The sequence below is a fragment of the Amia ocellicauda genome, chromosome 5 (genome assembly GCF_036373705.1).
Source record: "Amia ocellicauda isolate fAmiCal2 chromosome 5, fAmiCal2.hap1, whole genome shotgun sequence".
In the NCBI taxonomy this organism is placed as follows: Eukaryota; Metazoa; Chordata; class Actinopteri; order Amiiformes; family Amiidae; genus Amia; species Amia ocellicauda.
Genome location: NC_089854.1, coordinates 18,516,307 through 18,543,322, shown reverse-complemented (window position 1 = coordinate 18,543,322; position 27,016 = coordinate 18,516,307). Strand labels below are relative to the sequence as shown.

General features: G+C 39.3%; 1 protein-coding gene across 2 annotated transcripts; it reads right to left on the bottom strand.

Annotated features, from left to right (window-relative positions):
• Positions 1-393: 393 nt before the first annotated feature.
• Positions 394-26,632, bottom strand: rab4b (RAB4B, member RAS oncogene family). Of its 2 annotated transcripts, none has more exons than XR_010816770.1 (8): positions 26,428-26,632; positions 18,671-18,751; positions 16,714-16,828; positions 15,844-15,906; positions 10,599-10,753; positions 8,128-8,223; positions 6,003-6,185; positions 394-5,179 (listed from the first exon to the last, which is right to left on the bottom strand). XR_010816770.1 is itself a non-coding variant. In XM_066704108.1 (8 exons), exons 1-7 carry the CDS (start codon positions 26,441-26,443, stop codon positions 6,070-6,072), a joined length of 642 nt encoding a protein of 213 aa, XP_066560205.1. In that variant the 5' UTR covers positions 26,444-26,631; the 3' UTR covers positions 394-5,179; positions 6,028-6,069. The 2 variants fall into 2 exon arrangements, 1 of the variants encoding a protein (XP_066560205.1); XM_066704108.1 differs by having other exon boundaries at positions 6,028-6,185; positions 26,428-26,631.
• Between the last annotated feature and the right edge of the window lie 384 nt (positions 26,633-27,016).

The following is a 27,016-nucleotide window of genomic DNA, read 5'->3' as shown; positions in this document are numbered from 1 at the left end:
GCACCTATTAATTACAAGAATTCAAGGGCTCAGGTTGTGTGATATACAGGTTCTTGCTCAGTTAGTGTGGGAGGCAGGGAGTCTGCTTCCACAGGTAACACTCCCTGGCACTAGAGACAGCTGGAGCGCAGACACGCACCCAGGCCCATTCAACAAAAGCCTATATACAGTCTCTGTCTAATGTGATTTATATGATAATATGGTGTTCATCTTGTTTCATGCTCTCAATGTCTTAATTGATTTTAGAATTGAATACATAACTTCATTAATCAGACTTTTTTGCTGTTCTGAAACCGTTTCAGGTTACACAGTACTTTACCTGTAGAAGTTTGTAAGTAACGCAAGAAATCTGCAGCTTTTTTCAAAGCTGAAAACAATGAGAAATAGGTCAAATAAGGCCAAACATTAATTTAGTTAAGTAACAGAGCTCAGTGGAAAGACATGGCAGTCAAGACTGCTCTAGATGTTTGTATCTGATCTACCTATAGTATAATGACAGCAGATGCAATACAGATCTCCTTGGCCTCTATGGAGATTTGGGGTAAGCAGATCAAGCTTACTGACATCTGTAGTAACCAAAGGATCTGCAGTAGTTGATGTTAGATCTAGTCAGATCACCATTCAAACACTCACTGTGCACACACACAATCCCATTTCAGACGCATACACACATAGATGCATACACACATTCATCTCATCTCACACACACATAACGGCCTTTACACAGACAAACATGTTCCCACAGACAGACTCTCCAGATACACTTAAATATCAGGAACCCTCATAACACACACTCCCACTCGTGGGTCTCAGAGTCAGACAGTGTTCCTGGGACAGGAGGATTTCTTATAGAAACTGAACAAACAGATAGCATAGACAATCAACAGCACACATAAATAACGACCAATTTAAAAAGTAACAATCAAATGTTTAAAATTCACAAGCAAAAACAAAAAACAATGAATCCCAAATAAAAAATAAACAAAATAAAACTCAAGATATATATTTACAGCATAATTGATTCAGATGTACAGTATTTTAGTGATATTGATGTCTAAGTTACTAAGCAACAACTGAGCCTGTTTCTCTGGAGCATGCTCAAAGATAATTTGGGATGATTTACATTATGAAGGGGTGTGTGTGGAGAGGGGGGGGGGGATTCACATGACCAGTCTACTGTAATTGGGAGACAAAGACATTTCCTACCAGGCTGAAGGACGCCGTTTACCCAGGAGGTCTGTTGTCTACCTGGGGAATAACATTCACTTCTCCTAGACTGAGCTTCAAGGGAAGTTTAATAAGATTGTTTTCATTTGATACTCATATCCCCCATATAATCAAGACGACTTGGAAACTATTAATCTGATGCCTATTTCAAAAGGCATCAAAATTATCAAATCCACAGCAAAATAAAATCATTAAAAATAAAATCTGCTTCTGGGATGTCCTCTCAAATATCTGATAAAATCCTAGGGCTCCTGGATCACAGTACTTGCTGCAAAGAGTTGATCTATTTTAATCAGTTATTGAATTATTTTGTACACACTAGTGTCAGTTACTGTTCAATCCCAAGTTACCCCCAGACCCCATCTTACTGAAACAGCTCAGAAATTATATAGAACACACCCTGTGCGTCTACAGCAAGAACACTGACTTTTGCATCATATGGAGAAATGGCACTGATAATGAGACAAACTGGCAGGCACTCCACCAAAGCCAGGGGGCAGGACAAGGATTCCAGTCACCCTAATAGTACAGACACTTCAACCAATCTTAGTCAGAGTAGTGCCTGGCAGTTTTGACCTCCTGGCTATAGGGAACAGGCTGCATTTTAAATGGAGGATTGCAAAATGAAGCCATAACTTTGAGAGTGGGCTGGAGAGGATTCTGGGTCGAGAACAGACTTAAACACAGAATGTAACAAACTCCTTTCACCATTCCCCACAGTGGGAAACTGGAATTTCAGGAAAAAGCCATCCAGGAGCCCTCTTACCCCCTCACCTTTGACCTTGGATTAATTGGATACATTTTCCAACATCTGAATGATTGCGTGCAGTCAATTTAGCTGCCACATTTGGCAATACCTGAAGACAGCTGGTGAGCTGCTGTCAACATTTAATATTCCCATTTTCAAGCTGTAAGCACTAAGTTTCTAAGAAATGGGGCAAAACCACACAGGCTCAGTTGTTCCTAAGTAAGGAATGATTTTGATTTGATATTTTAAATATTTATATGACATACCTTTTTATTCTTATTTTTTTACTTCAGAATCAATGTACAGGTATTGGAAAGGTTAGTCTCTAGTTACAGCATTGAAAGTAAAACAAGTGCATTTTGAAAAACAGACAAAAACAAAAAAACTCGGGACTGTCTGTTACAAGCTTATAACGTCACACAGTCGCCACAGTAAGACATTGGGGCACACTGGCACTGGGGCAGTTAGCAGAGCATAGTGAGACTCAATAGGTTATCTTTTACACAATTCCACCTTAACCCAACAACAAATCAAAGCAAAACAAAAATCACAACTTTGCAATGTTGTAAAGATCTCAGATTATATATTCTAGTAACTCTCTCTGCACAGGAATAAATTGGAACCTTTCATCCCCACCTTCCTTGTGGCCCTCTCCCTCATCAAATTATTTTATAGAAATCTTTAGATTTTCTAACCCTCTTGCCCCAAACACACACACACACACACACACACACACACACATTAAAGTCATGTTAATTTTCATTCTGAAACTTTTCATGGGGGATCATGTGACTTATTTTATTATTATTATTAAACAGTAAGGGTAGTCTGATGCAATGAGAACAGCAGAAGGAAACGGGAGAGCCCTAAAGAAAGGAACCCCAGATCTTCCACACTCATGATTAATTATTTGAGATGCAACATCCAGTGTCAAACTCATTCTTGGTGGACTGGAAATGATTTGTTTGGTCTTTGATATTTTTTTTTGTGTGTCTCCAAACCTTGGAAGAAAGAATCGATGTGCAGTTTATTCTCAGCTTCACAGAAGCATAAAGAAAAAACACAGGAATTCTAGGAAAAGGGGAGTTCCCTGTAGCGTACAAGTGCTTACAAGCTTTTACAGCGTTCCTTCCATTACACAGCTGAATGGCAGCTGCAAGGCAAAACTCTCAGAAAGCTCCGATACCTACTGAAAATAGCCAACTAGTCAAATGCACAATTCATCATTTAATGACAAGTATGTATTTAATATTAGTATGTTACCTTCCTTGTTAAATCATCTACAATCTCTTGGGAGGAAGAAAAATAATCAGAAATTAAGCAAAAGCCTACATCATTCAGTTTGTCTGATTTCTTAAAGATCATATTATATACTCTGGCAGTAACTATGACCAGCAATCCTAAAATACCTTGCTTTGGGTTTTCAATGATGTGAAAATCACATCCCATAGATTTCTATATCCTGCTGCTACTCACGCCCCTTCACACCCAATGCATGGTGTAAACTTTGACATTGATAGAGGGGTGAATATGGTGCACCAGTAAAAACAAATCATAGGATTCACATAAACACTTGCAGCTCCCAGCAAGTGCACATTTTCTCTGCATTTTAATACAGATCCTCAGAATCTCTGTCTAAAAGCTCCAATTACCCAACACATCCTTGTAAAAGAGAAGGCTGTACTACTGGTTGGTTTAAAAACATTTTTTTAGATAATGTGGATTATTCTGAGATCATCTCTCCAGCCACTTACAGTATTAATACTGCCATTCTCACAGCTCTATTAAGTAATGGGCTATGCTTTACTGTACATCCAGGCAGAATTTCTTAGAGGGGGCAGGGGGAAGGATCTGTGGGTCATGAATGGTGAAGTATTCAAATAAACTGATGTCAGAAAATGGTGAGAAGTCCTTGTTCAAACCTAATTCCAGCTCTTGGATTTGTATTTTAAGGACATCTGGCAGCGGTCAGAGAGTGGAGAGTGTGAATAGCAAGGGAGATAAGGCTTCCCCAAGCAAAGGAGTGAGGCATTCAGCAGCTAGTGATAGACACGAAAAGGACAGTCGCCAGGAGAGGCTGGTGTAGATCAGCAGACGGCAAAGTGAGCGCCTGAGCAGTCGGACACACAGGAAGGCGCTCACTAAGTGGCAAGTCAGGGCAGAACCTACTCAGACTAAGAACTTCCTTTCTTATTGAATTAGAATAAAAAGATGTTATCTATATCAATAGTCTTTTGAAAACTGTGTGTGTGTGTGTTGGGGGGGGGGGGCAAACTCGATTAAGGAAAGAAATAAACTCTGCCCTTAAGTACATTTTGCTTTTCCTTCATATTCAGCCAACAGCAAAACAAACATCCCCCTATTAACAGCAGGAGATGGTGCAGTCTTTTCATAGCTGAACTCAATGGTGCTATTGAGAGATCTGGCCTATCTGTGCTTTGGAGTTTATTTTCCGAGGGCTATACGTCCCTGATAATTTTTTTATTGAACGCAATGTTAAGGCATTCATCTATTGGGATCCTTTACCATTAGTGCGATTTAAAATGTAAGGACCCCTTCTCACTTAATGATCTGCAGTCATGTGTCCATAGTACTAAAAAACAGAAAGGAGTGCAGACCTACATTTCCATCACACTGCTGAGTAAGGAGATCTATAATAAGTTCCTTTAATATTGCACAACCAATAAACAATCTTATGCTATAGAAAAAATAAAAACAAAAGAAAAAAGAAAGACAGGAACTACCAGCTCTACATGATGAGTTATAAGAAAGACAGCATTGCAGATAGCTGAGCATTGTACAGTGTTAAGTCTAGCTGTAAATCTGAAGAGTAAAGACTCTGAGAACAGAGTCCTTCATTTTGTTTAGTTTTTAAAAGAGTTTGCAAGGCCCCCCCCACCCAGCCCACCCTTGGTTAAGACATGCCATAGCAGTGCGATGCCCACGGTGTACCCCAGTGACTAGCACACTGCCTTAGCAGGGCATCCCGGCTCCAGTGATGAGGAGGGTCTCACAGCCCTGCTGCCTGTTCCAAGAAAGGGGCTGGAGAGGTCAGAAGTCGCAGGCCAAGGCACGCCAATCCAAGGAGACCGGAGTCTGTTTGTGGGAAGGGTTGGTCTAACTTTAGCCTGGGGCTTGTAGAGAGGGGTGGGGGTGGCATGGGGGGCATTGGTGAGTTCGCTGTAAACCCGGACAGAGACAGAGCTGTGGAAGAAAAGGAGGAGTTAGTACACAGTCTCTGAGCAGATCTCACTATACAGTTAGTCAGGAATTGTGCCACCTAGAAGCCTGTTGTGCTCAAATTGCAAGATCAGCCCAGTCCTCCCCATGAATCATTAAACTGAGGTACTCACTACTTGCCTTGCATAAGTTTCTTCATAGTAGCAGTAGCAGCAGTAATTGTACTTTTATTATTATTATTATTTATAACAGACCCAGATTTCAGGCACTTTGAGCTATAGCGGCAAAAACTCTCATTCTGATTTCATGTTGTAACACAATGAAATGTGGAAAAGTCCAAGGGGGTGAATACTTTTGATAGCCAACTTTTCACCTGACTATAATGACATACTTGGGACAAAGTCACAGCTTCACTGCTCACATTAGTTATGACACCAGTGGGTCAATTCCCCCAAGACAAGCCTAATGATTTATCCAGGCTGTAGTGAGGATAAGTCCTTTGCCCGTTTTAGTTTTTTAGTATGCTATGATGATTGTGATGCTGTGATTAGTAGGCTCTTAATTACTTTACTATTTTGTCACTGTGATGTGGCATACCAATATGGAAACTGAGTATGAAAGAGTATGGGCAGGCCTACATAAAAATACATGTTGTATTTTTATGTAGGCCTGCCCATACTCTTTCATACTCAGTTCAGCCCACCTCAGATACAGTGTATAATGTTATTGTATCTGTAAGCAGGATTTCTATGAATAACTTTCACATCTGGCCCTTTGAGAAAAAAGATTGGACACCCATGGCTTAGTCTTACAAACAATAGTCTACTGAGTCTACTAGTCTACTGACCTGGGCAGGGGTTTAGTCTACTGACCTGGACCAGGTCCTGTGTGGGCGGGACGGGGAGAGGTTGGCCCTAGCAGCTGCACTGCTGTTTACTCTGTGCCGTGGTGCCACGAGGCTGCCGGAGCTGCCGCAGGGAGGCGTCGCCATACTGGATACCAGATCCCATCCTCTCAGGGTCCAGCTCACCTGTCAACAGCAGCAGGACTGTAAATAAGACTATTGCAGAATCCCTTATCAATCCCAGCCTTTATATAAAAAAATGAAAATGCATATGCATCTTAATTTAATCTTAATCTACTGTTCTTGTTAGATATTACATGGTCAGCCCATAAAAGCTATTTATGTTGTGGTGGGGTTTCAATGTCAGTTTAAGCCATGGAGAGTTATTTTAAAACTTCGGCAAGCACTTCCAGAAAATCGAAATTACCACAAAATACCAATAATTTCAGAGTACCACTAAAATCTTATTTTGCGTTGTAAATTTTGGTTACAATATGAAATATCACTAATTTATACATAAAAAACTACTATATTATGTATATTTTAATGTTAATTTATACTTAATACAATTATTTAAAAACACAGATTTACACTGATAATGCAGAGAAGTGTACAATGTATTTTAAAATTGCATTGCAAATGTACTCAAAATAAACTTCCATCCAAAGCATGTATATATAGCAGCTCTTAACACCCGAATTGCATGAAGCTGTTGTACAATTGGAATCCGATCTGTTCCTCAGAGAGTGCACACTTGATGACAACTCCATATATACATCTGCACTGGAAATCCCCTCTGATGAGGCCTTAAAGTTTCTCTTTGCTCAAAATGAATCAGTGTGTAAAAAGGATCGATTATCACACAAAGAGGCAGCTGTTTGAATGTCCTGTCTTTTACTTCTATTTCTCTATACATCCGACCAGTTATGCTGAAAGTACACATCTTCAACCCTCATTCTACAGTTCAGATAGAAGACGGCACAGGGTGGAGTGTTTTGGCATTCGAAACTGTTAAATCACACTGCAGTGCAATGGAACTGTCCCAGCTGTGTTGAGTCATCACACCGCCCCCTTGCACATACTCCAGTTCAGCACATTGGTTCAGTCTAAAGCAGCAGAGGTGGGGGCTGAGAGTGGTCCTGAGAGATGGCCCAGAAAAGCTGGGAAAAATTTCAGCATCAGCAGTCAACTAACTCAACAATCATGTTTACTTGCATTCGTGGAATGGTGGTTATTGAGGATATGTTGTGCTATATTATACTGAGCGGTCTTGAATTATACATATTTAAAACAAATATGAATATTAGTGCAAGAGTGAAGTATTATTTTTTCTTTTTAGATTGAGGTCTGTTTAAGGCTTTGTTGAAAGTGGTTTTGAGAAGGGGCGCAAGAGTTAAAGCAGAGTTTCTCCACCCCACCAGTTTTATATCCAACCAGATTTTGGTATATGAGTGCTTCATACAAATGGGGTGATTTGAAAAGAAGAGATTAGGTGCTGATGCTAGTGACTGGCCATTACTGGTGCTGGGGAGAGCAAAGTTAGAGCAGAGACAGGCCTGGACACTTCCACTCCTCTGCAGGTCTCTTCTGCAGTTAATCCTACACTATGTAAGCCATCAGAAGCCAATAACTCTCAATTATATGAAGACAGTTTCCTAACTTCAAAAAGCCAAAACAGACAAAAATAACCTCAGCCCATTCATGGCGGCTGGAGACAGGTGACTGGAAGGATGACTAAGGATGTCAGGTGATCAGTGGAGTGAAGTCTCACATTCTAGGACTGTGTGCGTCTTTGCAAACGTCTGCAGCTCAAACCACCGTCCGGAATCTCAGCACATTTTCCAGGCCAAAATAGCTGCTGTATTTTTTGTGACTGTGTGACCCTGTCAGTTAAGTGCTCAAATATTTGCTGCACGAGTCCTGCAATGGAGATGATTGACAGTATCAAGGTTGCATTATCTTGTAGTGGCTGTGACCACAACTATGGACAGATGTGGGCAGCTTTAAGCACATACAGAACAGGAGGAGGCTGTTCCACCCATCATTGTGTCTTGTCAGTAGTCATGTAATGATCCAATGATTCTATCTACAGGCAGCTAAGAGCAGCTATGAACAATTAAGTGCATACCTGACTCGATCTTATTCAGGATGGTCCTTGCACACTTCAGAAAGGCCTCCTCCACATTCTCCCCTGTCAGTGCGCTCGTTTCCAGGAACATCAGCTCTGTAAGGTACACAGCGCAGGCAGTCACACACACAGGCCAAGTCCAGGCTAATATATCCCGCCCACCCCATTTCCTTCCTTTCATTCTTTTAATTTTAATAACCTTTTAAACCTGTCAGTTATCCATTTTCCACAGAGAGAGGCTGCAAAACTAGTTCAATATTAGGATTAAGGCTTAAAAAATATATATTTCAGAAAATAAAGTAGCTGTATATTATCATTAGAAAAGTTTCATTTTAAGAAACAAGCTAATGCAACACAGTACCTTTGAATTATTTTAGTCATTGTTGCTTAAAGATAACATTTTTACTATTGAAAATAAAATTACATATTTTTGCTTACATAAAATAACAAGCCATTTAGTGTTAATTCTAACTATTTTATTTATAATAGGGGCAGTAGGGACGTGTTCTCCTATCTGCTCCACTGCTCCAAGGATGTTTGTCTGCTCAGTCCCTACAAACGCTGCCACAGTGCGTACTGGGACTTGAGCGGCGTGTGTTTTAGAGGCAGCGGGGCAGACAAACAGCCTGCATGTCAGTGGAGCAGATAGGAGAACACGTCCCTACTGCCCCTATTATAAACGGTCTGACGTGCTGATGCAGCGTTGTTTTAAAGGCAGGCAGCAGACACGCATCAGTGGAGCAGATAAGAGACTCTTTCCTACTTCCGTTATTACAAATAAAATATTGTTAAAATTAACACTACATGGTTTGTTACTTTATATTAGCATTTATTTTATTTTATTTTTAAATGCTTTGGCTGCTAAAAGTAACTTATTTTGTTTGCAAAAAATGTTTCAGTTGCGAAACATATGCAAGTGCGTTGGTTACTTGTTAAAATAATGTTGTTCGTAATGATATAGCCGTGTTATAAAGGACTAATTTAATATGCATACATTGAAGTTTGGACTTGAGTGCTAGTGCGCATGCGAGGAGCCCTGTGGCGGCTGAAAGCTGATCCTGGTCAAATGGCAGTGTAAACGCAACACCACTGATCGTGATCAAATGTTCTGATGCATTTGATCCGGATCAGAAATGGCAGTGTAAGCATCAAAACCAACATTATGTAAAGTAAAGCCTTACTGACACATTAACAAATCCCAGATCCTGGCCCTGTCAATTCATATTCAGCTTGCTGGAGAAAAGACGAGCCTAATCAAATCAAAGGTAAAACAATGCACTGTGTGTGGGTCCAGTCTAATTCCAGTCTATTGTTTCATTCCTGCAGAGAAAAAACTCTTATACTGGTAGCATTAAAGGAAAAAACAATGATGCCTATCTTTTGAACTGAGCAGCTGCACTGCGGATCAGAGAAAAGCTGTGAGAAGCACACTATGAAGCATGTGTGACCATGAGCTCTATAATTAGACTGGGAGTGCATACAATAAGTTAGCACTGGCAAGAACAATCTGATCACTTACTAACAAACGCATACATTAACACTGACTGAACACTGGCAATCTCTCAAACATTATTGTAGTATACCCACCTAAGGAAAAAGGCTTAAAAACATATTTAAAATCACCAGCCATGTCTGTTGACAGAGATCACACAATTATACTAAAAACTCAGCAAACATTAGTAAGATGGTGTTGAAAAATCCTATGTGGTATAAAGAGACTTGCTGGTCCTTATGTTCCACAGCTGTTGGAATTCTCTCTTAAACACTCTATAGTAAATGTAGACGGGCAGTTTGTGCACTGTGGAAAACTACACTGAAACTAGTTATGCTATTATTTATTAACCAAATATCTCACAAGAAACGTAAGACATCGAAGTTTTTCATTCTTTCTATTATTAATTTATTTTGGAATGAATACAGAAAGGTGCATTAGCAAAGAAACAGACGTCTTTTCTGTTCTCGTTGTTTTTCAAATTAACCCGGCTTATAAACACTTGAAAAATCATATTCTCCTGCATGTTCTTTTTAAAATACAAAAAAAAAAACAGATGTTTTCACGGCAAATTATTTGTCAGTTCACTTAAGTGCAAATTGTATGGTTTGCTTTCTCAATTGATCAGCATAAGAAAGATATTTTGCAACCTACAAGAAGATAGGCATGTTGACTTACTTAAACAATATTTCTTGAAAAAACTAAACAAAATAGTAAAACATGTAACGATTTGCCATTTTAATGGAATATGGTACAAAATATTCCTGAGTAAAAGTATTTCAAAATTACAAGGAACTCAATTTGTTTTATTACTGTTCTGCTTAAGGTTTGTTTTCTGGTCATATCGTGGTAGTATCAAGTACCGTGATACTAAAATTAGTATTTTTGGTATTGCCCAAGACTACTTTAAAGGGGTAAAAGTTAGAACTTGTCCTTGGCCTGTGTGAATGCATGTGGCTGGTAAGAGGAGACAGGTTACCATTCTCCTGGGCGAAACGGGAGGCCTCCAGGAAGGTGACCTCTCTGTCAGCGTCCAGGTCTTTCTTGTTCCCACAGAGGATGATAACAATATTGGGGCTGGCCAGCGTCCGTGCGTCCGTCAGCCAGTTTGTCAGCGCATTGTATGTCTCTCGGCTGCCAGAGAGCGAGAGAGACAGAGAGCGATAGAGAGAGAGACAGACACATTCAAACATATGTAATGAACCTTGGGTATTATGCCAGTTTACCCAACTTTGACCTTGGAGAGTTAAAAAAAAATAGTCTTTGAACTCGGGTACTGGTTTCTGAGTCCCATACAATTCACCCCTGAAACATAGATTTTCTTAAGACTGGGAATAAATGGTAGTTATTGTTAAACATGTTACTTGTTCTTTGACGTGAACACCAATCTTTGTGGACTGAAGAATATTCAGGTGTTTGTTCCAAATGTTTTCTTAATTACTGATTCACTGTTTCCATTCACCACATTCTTAATGCATTAGAATGAAATGTTTCTCAGTCTTGTTAACTAATGAGCAATTACAACTACTGAATTGGGGCTCTTTAGGACGAGAGAGAGGCTAGGGAAGGGGTAATGCTGTCGTGAGGAAATCAGGAATAATTAGTTCAGAAAAATAACTGAATGAAAACTAGGAGATCCTGCAGCCCATAATGTAAGACTTATCGTAGTACTTAAGAGCACTGGAAGAGGAATTAGACATCCATTGCACAGAAGCTAGATCTATTATTATACAGACTGTGATGATGAAGCAGAAACAATAGAAAACATTAACAATATTCAGCCCCTTCTACGCCCATGCCATCACAACCCCACTATAACCTGGCAACTGTGTGAGGATTGTTTTTTATGACGGTGCCTATTGGGAGCAAATGCTGATTGGTACCAGGATAGCAGAAACAAATTATTAATGGAGTGCTTCACAAGATACATATGAAAGGTTGCAATAAACAAGGCATATTTATTTGTATTGATCTGTTGTCTGCACACATTACATAAACAAAAAAATGCATTTTGTTAATAGAAAGGGGAAGTTGTGAGTTTCCTCCATTTCACTTCGATGTGAAAGACAGATTTCTCTTATTTCCTTTTCTAATGAAATGGCACAGAATAATTCCATGAAGAGTCATTTTCTTGATCTTCTTATTTATGTTTTCACTAATAAATATTTTATGAGAAGATTTGAAATGGGTACAGTGGGGCATGTTACAGTTCATTTAACCTTTTACACATACATTCTAAATCGCATTGCTCGGCCTGAGAGAGTGAGTTTTGCTATGTGTGCTGAAAATTGCACTTTATTAATTGATTAACTTTCTTCTTCTATATACATTTATTTCAATCTCAAAGCATAAGCTGCATTTTCATACCTGTTTCTGCACTTCATAATTTACATTTCTGAACTGGAGGCTGCATTATGGTTACTGAGCTACACTAAACCAATAATTGAAATTAGCATCTTAAAAGGCAGACTGAACAAAATTTGACAAAGTTTTTTTGATTTGATTTGCTCCCACTCCCACTGTGACTCAGCTAAAAAGCCAACAGAGGGTCTGGTACATTTTGAGAGCTTGCAATTTGATTGGGTAAGAGTTCTGTGGAAACCAGCTTTATCTGGAATATTAATGAAATACCTGCCAGCTGTAACTACAGCTGATGTTATATATTAAACACATTTTAAGAAAAAATGTGTACTTATTACAATAGTGTTGTTGTATTTGTATTTATTCTCATTCAAATTGTTCAATCTTTGTTTGGTCATAACAATAGACACATAACAAAAAGACAGATGCAGTAGCTACTGTTCCAACCCAGTTCGAACAAACTAGACCAGCACATACATAGCTAATGTTATATAAATGTGGCCAAAAGCTCCACAAAACCTGCGGAAAGGTAAATATTTATATTCCGTTGACAACTTCTACTTTACTGTACATTTAGCCTAATAGTAGTTTTGATTTGAAATATGCTCGGTTTGTATATTGGTTTGTCTTGCTCAATTACATTTCTTTGAAAAATAAAATTGTTTGTGGTTTTGAAACACTTTTTGTGTATTTTGTCCAATAAAGACAACAAGATGAATGAGAAAACATGATAACAGGTGTTAAAATCAATAGTTATAGTGTATGTTCTGATGCACTGGTGTTGCAGTACTACTTGTGAACCCCTTAATAATGGACACACCAGCACAGCAGTACACATCAAAGGGTTATACTGAATTTACGCCATTTTATTTAATTTTTTACAGTGAAATCTCTTACTAACTGTGAAGTTACACTTTCATTCAATGATGCTGTTCTAAGAGTTCTAAGTTCTAAGATTAGACTCATTGATTGCACCCTGGTATTGGATATTTACAAATCCAATTGTCTGTTTTCAGTAAAAAAAAAAAAAAAACACAAAATGTTGAGCTGATTAATAAACAGGGCCTTGCAGCACATGAAATGTCTCAACCCTGTCCTGCAATCTCACCTGTACTGAACTGCACACATGTATAAACAAACATTTGACCTTAAACAGCACCATTTAATGATGTTCGATATACCAATCCCTATTACTAAAGTACAAATATATGTTACTACAAATAAGCAAATTAATAACAGTAGAGGCAAACAGAGTTTGACAATGCCTTCTTTATGCAGTGTGCTAGCTCCACCTTAAGAAATTTAACAGGTCATATCTGTGCTGCCTGTACTCACTCAGACTAAACCAATGGGAATTAAGTAGACGACTCATAGTCCTATTTACTGTCCGGAAGGCTTCAATTAAACAGTAATTTAAATCAGTAAAAAGGAGGGTGCATATTAAAGCAATCCCAGTCTGCAAAGCCTCAACCCTGCAAGTTTGGTAAGCTACTTAAAATTTCAAGTCAATAACCAATTCCACTGAGTCAAAAGACCTTGCAGACCAATAGGATCAGGAGTGTTATAGCCACAGGGTTCTGACACAAACTGACTCTGTGAGCTGGGGGCAGGTTCAGGCAATGTTCCTCTGGGACTGCAAGCTCCTGGGAGGGATAGAGCCCTAGTAGTGTAACTCATTTGAACGACTGTGCTCCAATTCAGTGCTCTCAGAGACTTTATGAGACACATTGGATAGTGTTGTAGCATTCATTCAGTGCTGATTAGCAGGATGGCATCTTGGTAATGGCATTCAGAAAGGGGAAGTTAATCAGGGCTTGAGAATGGAAAGGAGACACTGCGTTTCACCTTTACAATACAGCTGGCATTAAGCCTCAGCATAGCGGCTGGAATATTTAAATCACAATGGTCGATTTCCCACTAGCAAAGGCAAAGACAGTTTGTATAATTTCCCACAAAACCTCATTCTGTTTTCCTCCTGCTGGCTTCTTTGTTTTTATTCCTTTCACAGCTGAGTCACGATTGGCCAATAACAATCCAAATTCAAACCAGCGGTCTCTGGATGCAGGGCATAGTCTGCACTCCAAGAAGAGGCACTCTGGAGACCTCTGCTGTAACCCATCCAATGGCTTTTTTCCACTGTTTTTTTTCAGATGGAAGCTTAAATGTCTGCTTGTGTTCCAACCACATTTTCCCAGGTGTAGCTGAATCTGGCTAACATTTGTACTTCATCAGATAAACAAACAGTAAAAAAACACTAACCAATACATTTAGAGTAAATCACAAAATAAATATACCAATAAACATGGTGCTATTTTATGTGATTGGCTATGAAAATTCAGCTGATGATTCTAATTCCACTGTGCTTTTAGTTTTGTTTAAGCAAGGATTAGTATCTCTCAACACCTGATATACCATAATTCACAAATCCTTACTAGGGCTGGGGGATACACTGAGTTATTGAGATATAGTTGATGTGCAAAATGCAAAATACTTGTATCGCGACTATTCTTTTTTTTGTTGTGTGTTTTTGTTATAATATCGGCAAATGAGGTATCTCACACCTCTGTAGTGGGTGTCAGCCTATAATCAACTAAATCATGTACCAACTGCATCACGCCACAACATTTTCAAATGTTATAGCTAGGGCTAGACAGGACCTGTGGGATTGTTTTCCAAATTGTGTGAGAAAATTCTAATTAAATTCTAATTCTGCAGAAAATCTAAATAAATGTATATTTTGCGTTTAATGTTCTTCTGTAAGATTCTTTAAGTGTTCTAACACCATCGGCTTCCAACAGTTGTCATTGGTGTGCTGACAGAAGGCACACAAAAGTAATCCCTGTCATCATAGAACTCACATGGGGATTTTTTTTATAATAATAATAACTATTTTTTTATCATCATCACATTATACTGATAACTGCTGTACCAGTAAACAGAATTTAGGTAAATCTACACTATTGTACAGCACATGTGTTGCGTGATTATGCTATTACTTGTGTTGTTGTTATGTGACAGTAAATAATACTTTACTGTTTTGTATATATATTTTTTTCTGCGCGTTTTCGTAAAACATCTGCGCCCACAAGATGGCTCTGGTTATAGGTTACGATCACTTAACTACATTTCTATCACTTTCCTAAATTGCAACCACGCCCATCAAAACTGAGCTGTCAAGCTACTTGATGTCCCCTGACACAGACAGTGAGACAGAACCACTTGAGCGGTGGAAGCTCCATGAAGCCAACTTCCCACGACTCCGCAATCTTGCCAAAAAATATTTATGCATTACTGCTACCAGTGCCCCTTCAGAGAGGGTCTTCATCACTGATGGGAACCTTGTAACATGCCACAGGGCATCCCTCAAGCCTGAATCAGTTGGTAGGCTTGTGTTCAACTGTTTTTACAGGAATAGTAATTTTATTTAATAATAACTTACTTTACTTACTAAGTGAATAACTTACAAATAAGCATTTACTTATTAATTCAGTTAAGAAATCTACAGTATAACAGGAACGTTTTGAGGAAAAATTGTAGTTTGACAGGAATTTAGTATTTGTTATTTTGCACAGTGTTTTTACAGGACTACAAGAAGCATTTTTTGTTATTTATTTATTTATTTAATGTACTCATTTAATGTCAGGTTAAACAAAAAACATTTACCGTGACAGCTTGGCAAGTGGTATTTGTGTTAGTTGTTTATATTTAATGAATAAATAAAGCCTTGTTTGATTTACAATAACTTGGTATTATTTTGTAACTTGTTTGGATAAAAATAAGAAATAGGGAAAAATAGCGTATCGCCCCCAAACTTCTAAAAATAGAGATATTTTTAGGTCATATCGCCCAGCCCTACTCCTTACCTTGTGATGTCATAGACAAGGAGGGCACCTGCTGCCCCACGGTAGTAACTGCGAGTCACAGATCTGAGGGAGAGGAAGAGAGATGTGGGGAAAAATGAAGGATGAGAAAAAGACAAGGAGACTGGGAGAGATAATATAAAAATGGGGGTGGACAAAGCATAAACAATTAATTCTCAGATCTGCATCCTCAGCACTGACGCAGTAGTCTCAAGAGTATGCCAGTACAAAACACACTAAACCAAGAGATCAAAGTGGCTCTCCAACAGAGATTCCCCTTTCCCCTCATTCCACAGACACACAAAGGTCTAAATATCAGGTAAACAAACTCCAAAAGACTAAGTAGACATCAAAATAAGTATCCAACTGGAGGTGTTTTTAAACCACCTAACACTTTAGGTTTATTAGAGATGTTATATTTCATGAATCGAAATCTTTATTGTTCATTTCTGAATGATCCACAGAAACTCATGTAGTCATGTTGAGTCAAGTTAATAATGTAATGCTAAAGAACCAATAGAGGCTCTCATTCACTCCATTACCGAATGCATCTGAAGGACCCATAAGAAACACTCCCTGGAACTCCAGATTCTCTGAAAGAATGCACAAAGAACTCTAGCAGTATTGGAGGATAGGTGTCGCAGGATTGAAATATGTTTCCCTCATGTTAAAGTCCTTTTTCTGCCACCGACCTGGTTTACCCTTGAGAATGTTTCTTAACCTTTTTGGCTTCTCTCCTTCAGATGAGAAAAAATAAGGTCCTATTTGTGAAGCTTTGATGAATAGTCAACCCCCTATAATCCAGAAGCATCTCTGCAGTGTCAGCTATTTGACAAAGTGTTATCATCATCTGTACCAGGACCAGGCTCTCACCTGAAGCGTTCCTGACCGGCTGTGTCCCAGATCTGCAGTTTCACTGTCTTCCCCCCTACATTCACCACCCTGGAGCCAAACTCTACCCCAATGGTGTGGTTCGAGTCCTGCTTGACTGGGGAAAAAAGGAGACCGGGTTACCGTGGACAACTGTGTTACTTGCTCCGTACATATAGCGTCCAGCCATGATTTTTCTTCTTCTCCTTTTTTGTTTATTATTATCAGACTCCCTAACACAGGGCATCTTACAGTGGTCACAAAAACAAATTTCAAGAAACAAAACACAGTACAGACAAGCAAATACAACATGCTATTTCAGCCCTGACTAGAGTGAATTTAAGTAGTGCAAATTATATAGCAGTATTCTATGTAGGGGCGGTTAAGGGGTAGTTCAAGTAAGCAGAAATATACTAGCATAATTGGCAATAGTACATATACAGTTACAAAGAAGGCAATTTAAAGTGCTGATATACTAAGGACCGATAGTAGGGAGGATCAAGGTGGGGAGCAGGTAAGTGCATGAAAGTTTGAGTGCAATATTGTCCAGAAGTGGGAGGGTTGAGGTATTACAGGCGCAGTCTGTACAGGTGTGTGTTGAACAGGCACTGAAAGGTGGTCAGTGATTCAGAAATGACCTTGGTGAGTAAGGTATTCTACTACCTGGGGAGAGGGAGGTTGGAAGCAAGGGAGAGAAGGTGGGGTTACAGAATCCTTAAAACACAGTGGAATGGCCCAGTTTTTCTGGAGAGATCTGATCAGGTCATATGGTATCTCCTTTCATCAGTATGCTGAAGACACTGAACTATATTTTGAAATTCGAGACTGCCTGACTAATGTAGAAAGCTGGATGAATGCCAATTGACTAGAACTCAACCCCAGCAAAAGATACATTTTGCTGGTCGGGCCAAATTCCAAGCACGATGGTCTGCGTCATAGAGCATCATCTATGTCAATGGAATCTCCCCCCTGCTAGTAAATAGGCTAATACCAAAAGTCTGGGCATAGTGCTAGATAGTTCCCCATAATGATTGCCATGAACAAAACAGGTAGTGAAATCCTTTATGTTCCACCTATGGACAATCAAAAAAAATCTCAAACAAGAGACTGTGAGCCACTCTCATAAATGTCCTAGTAACATCCCACCTTGACGTCGCACCAGACTGCTCCAGGGCATCCAAAATGACCGTGTCCTGACCAGCATATCGTGTCAGGACCACATTTCCCAAACTTTATTGGAACTGCACTGGTTACCAGTAGACCTTCGGGCTCAATTTAAACTACTCTGCATAACCCACAAAAGCGCTCCATCAACACATCACAGCTATCTGTCGGACAAACTGGAGGTTCATTGTCCTAGTGGAATCTGATATCTGCCAACAAAATGTTACTGTCCAACCACGTTAAAAAAAAAAACGCTTTGGAGCGTGTGCATTCTCCGTTCTTGATCCTCAGATCTGGAACAGACTACCATCCATCTTAACTCTGAACTCCTTTCATTCCGTAAGAAACTAAAAACATTTATATTCTCCACAATACACTAATCACATGCAACATGGGTATTCAATATTTCCTGCTCTAGTTTCTTATCTCTCCCTATCATTGATTTTTTATTTATTTTTCTATTCTTGCATGATTACTATTACTTGTATGATAATTTAGACACTGAAAACAGCAAAAAGTTAACTTAAACATTGTTCTGAAGCTACAGTTTGGTCTGATGTGCTTTATTGACAAAATGTAATCAAATTCAGAAATAGCACCTCCAATTGAGGTATGACTCACGGGATGTCTGACACACTCCACAGACAAGATAATGCTGAATTTGAGAGACCACTAATTATTCCCCTGGTAGGAACCCAGGTTTCTTAAGGGGAAAGCCGTACAGTTTTATTAAAAGTACTGAACATTGAAATGGGGCAGTTTAAGACATTATTATGCCAACAAGATCTCAACTCACACTTGTTCTCAATGAACTGATGTAGGAGACACGATTTCCCTGTGCCAGCACTGCCGATCACAAGGAACTTAAACAGGAAATCTGCAGAGAGAGAGGAGAAAAATAAAATAAGATGAATCAACCCATTCACAAAGTTAAAACACACCATGTAGAGGCGACAGTTTCAACACAGCATTTGCTACCCTGGTTTGAGCCATCTCTCTCCTGACTGACACTTTAATCGGATGCCTGTGCCCAGCTGATCCAAATTACATTCCTGCTGCATAGTCGTTTGAATCTTTTTAGTTGATCCATTTATGTTGTCTGAAGTGAACCCACCATACCAATTAAGCAGTGTGTGCTGGAAAGCCAGGTCGGAACATGGTTGAAGCAAGAGTGGAGTGAAAGTCTTACTTTACAATTTCCATCTTTTCTTCTTTGTCAGTTCTCACTTTCACTTAAAATGTAATGTTTTGTATTTAATATTGAGGTATATTGCATGCTGAGGAAGCCCTGAACAATTTCAAACCTGTCCCACCTCAATAAACACTGTTTGGTAATCTGGCCTTTCAGACCCAATTTGAAACGGTGGAAGTCTTTTGTCGATTGAGAAACCCTTGCCATAGATTATTGCAAGGCTGGCTGCAGCCCTGCCCATACTGTATAATTACATTGAGCTCACCACAGCACTGAACCACAGACACTGGACTTTGCATCGGCTGAAAAACAACCATTGTACGCCAGGAGTCGACTAATTTGCATGTGACTGCAGAGGAAGATCATCAGTAGCAAACCCAGGGAACAATGCAGGATTATTTCAAGTCAATATTTCAGAGAGATGGGCCAAAAGGCTTCATACAGCAGAGTCAAGGCAGTCAGACAGTGCTGCTCTTGTGAGAGAGTCCATTCACTGCAGAGCCTCAAAGCAGGAGACGGACAGGGACATCACAAATGTACTTAGAAAACTCCCAAGTCTGGGCCAATGGCCACAGTGTCACTGCGTTTACAGCAAGAGCTATTGTACTTGAGGTCTGGGAGCATTTAAAATAAATGTAAATGCAAATGTGCTGCTGGTCACATACAGGCTGCATTTTTCTGACCACATTTGATCAGGTCTCCTATAATACATCAGTCACATGACAATCCAGCAGCATCATTACACAATGTGTTGTGTTCTGTTTCCTACAAAGCATTGACATTTCTAATACATCTAAGTTTTCAAAAGGCCATGACCACCCTTGATTTGCATAGATGTGCTTTACCAGACAACAGGCTATATTCACAAAGCTATTTCCCTCTAGGTTTAAGCCCATTTATTTTTTCCCTAATAAGAAAGCAACCCAATGAATCAGTAAAGTGTCACATAAATCATTTAAGGATGCTAATAAAATACAATATAATGCATTTGAAATATACTTAATTTTTTTTCCCATTTTTATTGATTGCCTGTAAAATATTGCTTAGTCATTCAATTATACAATGACTATGACATCACCCATAAAGTTTGCAAATTAGCCCTCCTGGAATTTCAACCTTCATTGGAAAAGTGTTCCAAACAATCAAAGGTCAAAATGTAGTCTACCTTTAATTGCAGCCAGCCCTACTCTCTCCAGTTGGTGAATTGCATGACAGGACACTTATTTTCCTCTTAATACTTATACAATTAGTTTGTCACTAGGTTATATGATGCATGTGTAGGCCCATTCCGACTTACAACAGAGTTCCGTTCCTATGACTTGTCAGTTGGTTTTGAACGTAGGTTGGAATTGTATTACTGTCGTAAGTCATGCTAAATGTTAAAAGTTGCAAACATAAGTTAGCCTATATTTAAATGAATATACTATACAGTATATAACAATTGTATACATACAGGATAATGTATAAGAATGATTATAAAATCAATAAAATACAGGTAATGAATGAAATAAAGATGAAGTTCTTACCAAGGCATCTCTACATATGCATCGCCAATTGCCGATATTTACACATAAGGCAGAGATGCTAGGAAAAAAACATTTACTCTGTTTGATGATGCTGGCTTGCACATGTAAAGGGGCATTTTTGGAGGAGGAAAACTTGAAACTAATTGAAGGAGTGAGATGGTACTTTGTTTCGCTCTTCGTAAGTAATGACAGAATGTAAGTTGAAAATGAAACATAATGGGGCTTATGGGTTTTGTTTTAATTATACAATGTCGTATATCAAGGTTATCGTAGGTCGGAACCTGCCTGTACTTAGAAGGTATGCTAAATTCAGTAACATGAGTCATGGTAAGTAACAGTGTGCAAGAGTTATACAAGGTTAAAGGAATGTTCATGAAGAGAAGTTGATTATGATTGTTTGGTTAGATTTATTCAAGACAAAAGGCACAGAAATCCCAAAATACTAGAAATTACAGACTCAAGAAGAGCACTAAAAAAAGCAAACATTCCAGACTAATAGATGATAATAAGATGCCTTATTTTTGCATGACACTGAAACACTTCAATCTCTCAGCTCTCATTTCTCCAGCACTGAGTCACTGAATTCAGTTTTGTATCCAAAGCTAAGATAGGAGTCTGACAAATAGATAAGGAAGTCAAACAAATTTGATTTCACACCATGAGCAATGTTAGCCCCTGCAAACACCTAGATTTTTTTTCCACTCAAGATATACCATGGAAAGTTCTCACCCCCAGAATCAAAGTTTAATGGAAAAACAATCAAACAAGGAGGAGAAATCAAGCCAGGAAAACAGTTCCTGTAATTTGGAAAACTCCACTTATTCCAAATTATACACTTATACAAAAAGGGACTGTATTTCATTAAGAAGATTTGAAGAGAGACAACATTTTGGAAGTTTGCAGTGGGTGTATATGTTCAAATGGGTGAATTCACATTTTCACTGTCATGTTCATGTTGTCTATATCAACACAAATAATCAAATTTAAAAAATTGCACGTTTTGAGGTATGGCTAATAATATAACATCAGACAGGCAATGATGACCCATTTTAGAAACTCTATATTTGAAATGAGGATACTAGGCCTAAATTGTTTTATTCTGAGCCATGAATGTTACAGCTGTGTGATGTCAAGTTTCAGATTCTTCAAATTATACATAATTTAAGAGTTGTTCAAAATAGCAGACTGGATTTAACAGGGTTCTGAAATAATTTTAAAATTCTGGTTACGCAGTAGGGCAGGTGCCTTTACTTTACTTGCCTCCACCAACATTTTCCAGCACGACTTCTCTTGTAAAAAATGATAAGCGGCAGAGTTTTGATAGAAAAAAGAGGTCCCAAACAGAACCATTGATGGGGGGGGGGGAGGGAGGCTCAGGCTCATTGAAACTTTCCAAGGAATGCAGAGTGCAAAATATGATAAATCGGAAATTAGTACTTTGTTCGTCATATGTCCGTTTCTGGTGTAAGAATCAATCACGATGCCATAAATGTAAGTGATAATTTTACCTTATCACAGGCTTATATTTAGCCAGACTGAACTTTACACCTGTGGTCCCAGATGTCAAAGCATGGGATTTGTACATCGCTGTTTTCCTGTCCGAGATGCATTACCTTGTATCTACCAGAGGTAAAACAGGGTTTCACCTGAGCTGGGAGGCATGTGGCTTGTTGTGAAAATAAAGAGTTTTAGATTTCAAATAAAACATCAGAACAAGTAGTACCTGTTTTGAAGAGCATACATATAGCACCAGTGTGCAAACAATGTACAATACAATCACAAAGGGTAACTAACCTTGACTTCAGTTAGTATTGTGACCTTTTAATGAAGATGTTATTGATACCTACTGACAAATATCATGAACAAAGTAGTGTACTTTATATCCTCCCTGTAAAAGAAGGCCTTTTTTCCACCCAAAGTAACTTTATAGAGTTACTTATTCATGACAGTGTGATCGAAGAGTAAAGCTGTTGAAATATTATATGAAACATACAGAGCCCTTATAACAGGATGTCGCACAAGTCTGACACAAAACAAGATTACATCTTTAGAAGTTTAACTATAAAGCGCCATCAAAAATGTACCATAGAGGTCAGGGTCTGAGAATTCAACAATAGGAATAATAATAATAATTTTAAGTTGCAGTACCAAAAGAGCCTAGCTTCAGACAAACAGGTGGGTCTGCAGGGATTGTGTGCTATATTCTCAGGAGGTAGGCTATACCTGCCTTAGCAACTAAAATATGAAACAGGGTGGGGGAAAACCTGCACACTCTAAGTTAGTCATACACTATCACATTGTGAATTTCATCCCTACAGGTTCCTCAGTGTTTTATGGGTAGCATTGCTCTCTGCCTGGGGTGGCTGGCAGCAGCTACAATGTACAGCACCTACACTGCAAATCATGTGGAGAAGTGAGAATTACTTAAGACGGTTACATCAGAGGAGGAGGATTTGAAAGAAAACTGACTGAGGAAGTCCAATCTGGAATTGGCCATTGCTATGTTAACAACTCTTGAGCAGAGGAGCGCTGCAAGACTTTTATAGACCACAGTTAATCTGGACCTCATGTGAAAGGCAGCTCCGCTGACTGCAACCCATTATTCTGTCAATACACTCAGACACTGGTTTCAAATTTCTAGTCTAGAATGAAGAGTGCCATCTATTGGTTCACCAGCATCAGTCATTGCAGTTACCATTCAAGAAAAACAGTGAGCGACATTCAGCTGACATGAAACAAACAGGAAACAAAACAAAAAAGACTATACCAAAAAAATAAAAACTCTGCAGCCTTTTTCTGCTGACTGCGTTAATGTTAATCTAACATGCAATTGACATCTCATAACTGGAGATCAGAGATTCTACCTGTAATTGCTCAGGTATATAGCAGCTGTCACTAACTGCATGGTTGCAATATCTACAAGGGAAATCAATTAAAACAATTACAGAGCAGAGATGGCATGCACTCGAACCATTAGCATGAGGAAATGCTTTACTACAGGAAGTGACTGACAGGTCTGTATTGCATTTCAAACAGCACAGGATTCATGCTGCATTACTGCTTACTTTGTGGAGGGCTGGTTTCACAGTAGCGATACATCAACACAGATTTCTTCAAGGAAAAGAGACGATGCAGCAAAACTCAGAAACCATTACTTTATAGCTTCAGTTCTGAAATTTAAAGTTATCTTCTGCTTTTTCCTTTGCATAAGCAGAGAGAAAAATCTATGGTGTGACAGGTGTCGAGGACATTTTCTTGAAGATGTTTTCCTGTCATGCCTCCTTTAAGCAAACACTTCATGGTAACTGGGGCACCATGAAGTGCTCTGATGTCCAAATGTCATGATGTATTGTGGTATATATTAATCACAGAGAAGAGTCACAGACTGGGGAGAACCTTACAGCTCAGCGAGAGGATTACCACAGAAATGCAAAAACTAGTGAAGTTCAAAAAGATTGCACAACAGTTTGTTAGATTTAGGTTTTTACAATCTACAGGATATTAAAAGCCAACACCAGGGGGCTTGTTACCCTGTTTCAAATACATTGACACATGTATTAAAATAATCTTTATTATTTTTGTGTAATGGAACTCTTACTTTCATCCATGAAACAAAACAGCAAGCACAGCTTCCCTTTGTATAACATGATTTGTAACATCTTTGAGTCCCGGTGGGAAAGGAAACAATCAATCTGAGGTCCAGATCTTGCTGAGGCAGAACATCATTTAAACAAATGAGTCATGAAAGCAGCTGTACTTAGGAATTGTATAATAATGAAGAAAAGGTTTTACGTGTGTGTGAAATAGGGGTATGAAAAACAATAATTTAATAACTCAAATAAATATTTTCTTATCAGATGCCCTTACCCAGATCAAAATAAAGCTAGGATGAAATAACTTGTGTTTGATTTTGCCATGTTACAGGGTTAGCAACATAAAGTACACAAGATTTTGCCACCCCCAGGCAGGTAAATGAAACCACCTGTCACTCAATATGGAGCTTAGCCTTGATGAACAGAAATATCTGTTGATGTCCCCTGATGCTGTAATGAACATAAGCCATGCTGCAGTATACAGTTTAATGGATTTATTATCCATGTAAGCATTATCATTACAGTACATTAAATTGCATGTATGTAAGTTTAAACTGGTGGAGTCCCTGTTGAAAGTGATGTCTTGAAAAAGGATAAATGGAAAAGTGTGACATTTGAGCATGAATATATGTGAGATTGTGTGTGTGTACCAGTGCAATGCTCTTTCTGATCCTTGGAAACTTGACCCCTCCACAGCCTGCTCACTCCAGTCATTGTCAGTTTGCCAACACAAGCCCTATGCACTAAAACCCAGGCAGTACAAAAACAAGACAGGAAATAGACAGCAGAAAGAGAGCTGGGTACGGTGGATTTAAAAGTAATCTGCAATAATGAATTATGCTATTTAACATATTGCTACACTAATTGAAGCAGAATTAGATTCTCACATATATTCTTAGGCTATATATTCTCTTGGACCTTAGCAATTTACCATCTTTCAATTTGTCGGAGAATCAGGTGCCTATGAAAGCTTGGAAAGCAGATAGGCTGTGGTGAATCGATGATGCTGTCTGAGCTGGAGTCACTCCCTGAAACCACTGGGGCTTAATATAAACAGTATATATATTGATCCACAGTCTTGGGGGCTGTATAGGCAGAGTTAAACACACAATAGCCACAGATGCTCAAAACATAGTAACTTGTCCTAAATAAGCAGCTCAGTGGTGCATTCAAGTCATTCAGAGATAATCAGAGGCAGAAACCAGGAGACACTGTGGCTTTCCAATACCAGGGCATGTACAATGTGTATTTTAAACCTGTGTGATTGTTTTTCCGTTCCAGGTTTAAAGGCAGCCGCATTATTATTACAGAACAATTACACCATGAGGCTAAGGAACTGAAATCTGATTTCTAGGCTGGTTTCATGTAAACACACACATCATTGAGGACGGTGGGCAGGAAGAACCCACACACTGGCTTGTTCACATGGTGGACTCCCCTCCGCCCGGTACGAGAACATGCCACTGGCGCCCGGTTGTTGGATCTTCCCCGTATGACAATTGCACTGTAACTGCTGTAGTCCTGAACAACCTGCAGCTTCGGGTCCTCTACTGTCAAAAACCCAACAGATCCTACGCCTTCAATCCATACATGATACACACTAGCAGCAGCCTACATTTCAACATAGATGTATGCGTCTGCCTCCAGGTATGTTCTTCTAGCAAGCTCCAGCCGAATAGTACAACAGAGGTCATTCGTACTGGAGCTATATTTCTTTCCAGCGACAGCCGCCATTAATGACACCCCGACACCCTAGCAGCATCATCATCCTCATCATTGGCGTGGTCAGGCGGCTACACCGGATAACGAGAAAAGTAACAGGGGGATTTAAAATCCGCGAAACAGATATATTGCCACGAACAAATAACGTGATACGGGACACGGCTCTCCGGCGCCCGGCCATAACTATACGTCTGATCACACCAGCAACTTCTGTGAAATTCCTCCAGTCCACTTTCCGCCAGTTTCACTCCCGCTATTGATGCGCAGCGTTAGGAGACAAACTGATTCAATGAGTGGGAGGGAAAACAACATTGTCCATAATAATATAGCTTTACAAAATAGTTATATCCTCAAAAACGTCCGGATAAGCTTTCTACTAAAATGCATACCAATCAGCGCAACTTTGGTTTTATTTAATGATGCATTTTCACTGCCGTTCAATGAGATGAAAATTATATAAATAAAAAGATTACTATACACATTAATTATAATACCGGTAATAACAGCCGGATCTACATACCGTACGTCTCTGACATGTCTGCCGTCCCCTTGTGTCCAGTCGCCGTGGACTCTTAAAACGACAAACAGGCTTCTTGTCGTTTGAAGTGCTGTTTATATTGATGTTTTATCTATATTTAATGGCGTTTTTATTTTTAATAACTCCGGCTTGTGGATACGGATGGCGGACACACCGCTTCCTACCAAACAACGACGTACTAGGGCGTGATGACGTATATGAGAGCGACGTCATCGCGTAGTGAGAGGCTACTCGTTGCGCTTCCAGCTCAAGCCAAAGTGCGGCGGCTTGTGCAGCACATGTGCGTCTGGGAAGGATGTAGCGCTCTGGTCCGGCGATTTCTGTGAAGACAGCAGGAACCTGATGCGTGTGCAGCCCTTTGGGTGTTGATCAGCAATTCAATTGAAATAGCAGCTCCCCCCCCCCCCCCCCCCATTCCTCTGTTGTTACAATATTGTATTATTATGCATTATAATGGTTAATATTGGGAGTTTTTCGTTTTTGAGTGGACTTCTTTCTCCAAGGCGACTCTAAGGAATTGCAAAAAGTTACAAGGGGAGAGCAGAAGTTGGGTTTGTCGTTGTTGGGGGTA

Excerpts from the sequence above, each read along its gene's own strand:
- rab4b (XM_066704108.1), bottom strand. Across the intron at positions 15,907-16,713 it reads GCCGGTCAGGAACGCTTCAG|ATCTGTGACTCGCAGTTACT; the intron begins GTGAGAGCCTGG and ends CCTCTCCCTCAG. Across the intron at positions 8,224-10,598 it reads CCGTTTCGCCCAGGAGAATG|AGCTGATGTTCCTGGAAACG; the intron begins GTAACCTGTCTC and ends TGTACCTTACAG.